The 5,080-nt window shown below is 37.9% G+C and overlaps 1 protein-coding gene across 1 annotated transcript in view; it reads left to right on the forward strand.

The window, feature by feature from the left end:
• st6gal1 (ST6 beta-galactosamide alpha-2,6-sialyltranferase 1) overlaps positions 1–5,080 on the forward strand; it is a 19,691-nt gene that overhangs the window by 11,081 nt on the left and 3,530 nt on the right. The window contains exons 3-5 of the mRNA XM_014004057.1: positions 2,858–3,064; positions 4,364–4,732; positions 4,820–5,079. Coding sequence (XP_013859511.1) covers positions 2,858–3,064; positions 4,364–4,732; positions 4,820–5,079 — 836 coding nt within the window. The remainder of the gene's footprint in view (positions 1–2,857; positions 3,065–4,363; positions 4,733–4,819; position 5,080) is intronic.

A 5,080-nucleotide genomic window follows, 5' to 3' on the forward strand; every position in this document is an offset into this window, starting at 1 on the left:
AAGTTACAGTAAAGTCACTTTCTGCTCAGATACTGAATGACTTTGCTGAAATATGCTGAAGACGCTGAGTCTGTAAATATAAAAGAAGACAAAAACAAGCTAAAGGTCCTGTCACATTAACGTTTTACACAATTTCTGCCAACTTGTGAAAAGATTTATAAAAACACTAAACATGTCTGAGCTGTAGATGTAATTTAAAAAAGAAAATCTACCTATAATTATTGTGATGCTAACAATTATACTAAATATATATGATCATAACCAAATTAATGTAGATCATTAAAAGAAGWAAAGCTCTTAGCTAAACAGTAAAACTAAAGACTTGCTCAAATCTAAAGCAGCAGAACGGTGGTTAAAGTTAAAGTAACATAAAAATGATTAAAAGAAGACAAAGAGTCAAACTATAATTGCCTTCAGAAATCTCTCCTGGTGTTATTGTCCTTCAGTCAGACAGAAGTAAAGAACTGAATCCTGACCTCAAATAAACCGTTCCTTCGCCTCTTATCTTCTGCACCACCTTGCATGTGTCGCAGACCTTACATGCAGCCCTTCTGCTGTAAGAGAAATAAAAAAACACAATTTCTAAAATGCTTCGACATCCTGGCAGCTTTCTGAGTGAGTACTTTATGAATAATTCATGACTAATAGTATTGTCAGTATGATGAAGGTACAGTGTGTCTGTAAAGGACTGTGAGATTATTCTGTTATTGTTTAAGGTTGTTTTTAGTTTAGGTTGATTACCTAAATGGCACCATTTTGGTTTTATTTAGTCCTGCTTGTTCTGGGTTTAGTTTTTACTTTTGTTTTCTTCATGTTCTATTCTTAGGACTCTGTCATAGTGTTCTTGTCATTGGTGTTAATTATAAAAAAAAACACATGTAAATGCAGTTTAATCTAATTTGTAAATGAAGCTTTTTGGACCTTTAAAATGGTTCATTAAAAAATAAAAACTTCAGATTGAGTGAAGGTTTTCAACTTTGACTTGAACAATKAAGTTTAGGCTGAAAACAAACCCTGATAAAGCACCAGCCTGTCACTAAATGTCACTAAATGTGTTGGTTTTGTCATGTTTTTTGTTCGTTTTGGTTTTTTTGTAAATAATGCTCCATAAATGTTTTATCAAATGAAGAAAAATCTAGATTTTTTTATCCCCGTTCATCATCATCATGTATCCACTAACCTTTTTATTCTCAACTTTTCATATTTACCAAATGTAAAACATAAAGAWATGAATTTTGTGTAATGTGACACTTATTCAACAAGACGGGACAAGATATCAGGTTTATAGAAGAGGGTCAAACTCAGCTGTTGGGCTGCATTCCTGCCTGATTCATCATCACTCTTTTCAGACTTTAGAAAGAGGTCTAACTCATTCACACTGGAGGAAAAATTAAAAATCTTTATATTTTTTTTCTCTCTGGTTTTCTCTTGTTCGTTCATCTGATATCTAAGAGAGAAAAACSAAAGAAAGCAGGTTCTGTATCTGTCAGGTTCGTCTGATCACAAGCCAGATTCTCTGCTGCTCTGTCTGTGATTGTTGCTGCTGAACTGTGCTCATTGTGTCCAGTCCAGGTCAGATTTACATCACAAAATGTTTCAGAGCAGCACACACAMACACATACGCACATGCACACACACACAGATATCCTCAAAAAAGGTTTTGAATCAAAACTGTTTCCTCAACCAAAGGATTAATTATCTAGTCATACATTTATTATTTTATATTCCGTGCTCACAGTCAGTAAAGAGTTATTAGAGGATGTTTATTGTAACGTTCCCACCTGACTGGAATCTGCCGAGCAACTTAATTAAACTCTGAACTTCTGTTGACTTTATGTAGAAAACTTTCTTCTATGTATACAACTTAACTAACATACAGAAGTAATTAATATAAACCAACAAGCTATATATTTTGCACACGTGATGGAAAGCATGACTAAAACTAATTTTTTTTTTTTATTTTGTGGTCTGAAAGATTAGTTTTTTTTAATCTTATAGTTAATTTGAGCTTTAGCAACAGTTTTGCTGAATGTAGCTTTTGTTGCTATTTATCAAAGACAGAGACGGAGCATTAAAGTGTGTGTGTGTGCGCGCGCGTGTGTGTGTGTGTGTGTGTGTGTGTGTGTGTGTTATTTTGTATGAACCATTATATATCACATAAATTACACATAGCAGGGTGAAACTGATGTGGTTACAGCTGAGAGTCAAGATTTAGATGCATCATGAGATAAAGAAATGTGTCTCTGCAGGCCAGTTTTATAAAACCTCCTCCTCCTCCTCCTCCTCCTCGCCTCTCAGAGCTGATGCCCTCATTCCTCTGAATATGTTCTCTGCACATTTGTGTTTTTTTTTTCCTTAGGAAAATGATTAAGTGATGTGAACTTCTATAAATAAACTCACAATAAATAGATTCATGAAAGCAAGATTTAAAGTGTACGGGACATACCTGAAATTTAGGGTGCTGTCATCATTTCCTGTTTTAATTTGAAAGTTCTTCGCATCCTGTGTTGGTTTGTGTCAGCTGGTTGTTGCCACCTTAAATTCTATTTTAAAACTACATTTTCAAATCATTACTTTTTAAATGTGTTTATTTTTTTTGAGAGAGATTAGCTGAAAGGAAAAACTTTGTGTTTGGTTTCTTGTTTTCGATCTTTTATGTGAGATTTGAAGTCAGCGAAAAGACCTAAAAGTATCGAACAAGAATTCAAAATAACACAGAAAGCTTCAGCTCTTTTTTGTAATTAGCTTTAGCTAAGGAACAACTGAATCATCCTTTCTGAAAGGAAAGTTCTGAAAACGATTCATAACTCTTTACAAATCCCTCTCAGAAGGTCTGATTTGTGTGATTCTGTTGCAGATTCCCGGGGCAGCGATGGATAGAGTCAGCCTGCTGTGGCGCCTGAGACGCCGCGCTCGCCGCGGAGCCGTCTGCATGGTCTTCTTCTGCATCTCCATGGCTCTGCTCTACGCCATCTGCGCCGAAAACAGCGTGCCCGTCACCGACGCCATCTTCGGCGTGCGAGCACGGACCAGGGCTCAGCCTCGGGCACACTCAGTCATCAAGGTACGTCGCCGAGCTGAAAGCATCAGATTTTAGATCCGCATSATCGGCTCAGGGAGTTTGAACAACTCTGTTCATATAGTCAGAAATTTATCACGTCGAGCCAGAAAATYTGATGAACGTTAAAATGTTCAGGTAACCTTTGATTCGATTCTATACGATTTGATTCGATCTGCTCTTAAATAATAAAAATACAAAATGCAAAATACAATATCACTATTTTTTCTTTTGGGGTTTTTAGGAGAAACTTGTAAATTGGAGTTTAATCTTGAAAAAAACTGTTTCAAGTTTCAAAGGTTTTAAATTAAAAGAATTATAAGTGACAATGTTGTTGGATACATTCATTTTTAATAAATTAAGAATAATTTTCTTGATAAATAAGAATAAGGCTGCAGGAGAAGGGGTGGGCTAATACGTATAAGTATACTTATACCCACTATGTTTCTGTTAAGTGCAATAAAACTTATTAAAACAAAATAATAAAATAAATGATACAAATTTTCATCACTGTGGATTTCATCAAGACGTTTCTTAAAGTTTAAACATAATAATATTGCTAAGAAAACTAAATGATTTTGTTAGAACATCATCTTTGACACATTTCTACATGCAGTCAGATGTTTACAGTAGTTTACAGAGTAAATCTTTACAAACAGAAGTCACTATCGTCTCTGTTATCTTTAAGTTCTGCAGAGTCAGCTGTGATGTTAGTGATTCATTAGTTTCTTTTGTTTGGCCCCAGACAACTTGTCAGAAGCTAACGTTAGCGCTGAGCATCAACCGGATGTAGATATATGGCAAGCCAGGAGGTACACAAAACATAGAAATGCACCTCAAACACAAGACGTCATGGAGAAAATTSCATCTCCTGCCCGATGAATCGATTTTCACGAATTTAAATGGAATCAATCTAAGATCGATTAAATCGATTTTTTTTACCCAGCCMTAAAAATGCCGGCTTTATATTAAAAAATCTAACATTAAAACGCCACTTCCTTCACGTTAGCTTGTGTCAAACTGTTACTGTTTATAGAAATGATAGAGTCATCAGCAAACGTTTGATTGTTGTAATTAAATAAACAGATGTAAAATAATGTTTACTGTACACAATTAGGTTCCAGATTCATGATTTTTCATGCTGACAAATGTAAATCTGTTTTAAAAAATATGATTCTGTAGAATTTGCCTGACTTTAAAGCAAAACACAGCTGGAGAAATATTTAAGAATATTGTATATTCAGGGCTAGCACGTTAAATATCAGGTCGCAAAATGTGGYGTTACCATCACTGTGACCCTTTCAGGTGCTTCGGGCCGGAGGTAAAACYTTGTACATCGACCCCCAGAAGCTCCCAGGTGTCATTCCAGGTGACCCTCACCGCCCCATTCCCGTCCTGTCCTCAATGAACCGAACCCTCGAGGACTTGGACTCTCCACCTAAGCGAGCAGTAAAAGTGAGGGAGCCCTCGGGGTTTTTCGCTCGCATTCTGCCCCGCCCCTTCACACGGGCACTGGAGACACTCTTCGGGAGACGGCGGAAGGGGGAGCTGAGCGGCAAATCGGGGGACRCCGAGTTCTTCGGGCCTCACGGGCTTCTGGGGGAAGTGTGGAACGACGAGATGTCCAGCAGCATGCTGGGGAGCAGAATGAAAAAAGTGGTTCAGAACTACCAAGTAAGAGTTTCTGCCAGAACTGGAGCAGGTTCTGACATTAGAACACTTTGTCTGATTGTGTCAGTTTACTTGTGTCCTTCCTGTCAGGTGATGAATAAATACGGAGTCAAGTTCTCCGGCCCAGGTGGGGTCTCCACAAGGCTCAAGTTAACCGGTCCTGAGCTTCTCTGCCAACTTAAGAAAAAAGTAGAAGTCTCAACGTTGACCTCYGACCTCGAGCCTTTCTCAGTGTTACCCTGGGCCACCCAGCTGCCAGTGAACCARATGACCTCTGACCTCGGGCCTTACAAGAGCTGCGCCGTGGTGTCGTCAGCAGGGTCGCTCCGAAACTCTGGGCTGGGCAAAGAG

This window comes from Austrofundulus limnaeus, unplaced genomic scaffold (assembly GCF_001266775.1).
Source record: "Austrofundulus limnaeus strain Quisiro unplaced genomic scaffold, Austrofundulus_limnaeus-1.0 Scaffold21, whole genome shotgun sequence".
NCBI lineage: Eukaryota > Metazoa > Chordata > Actinopteri > Cyprinodontiformes > Rivulidae > Austrofundulus > Austrofundulus limnaeus.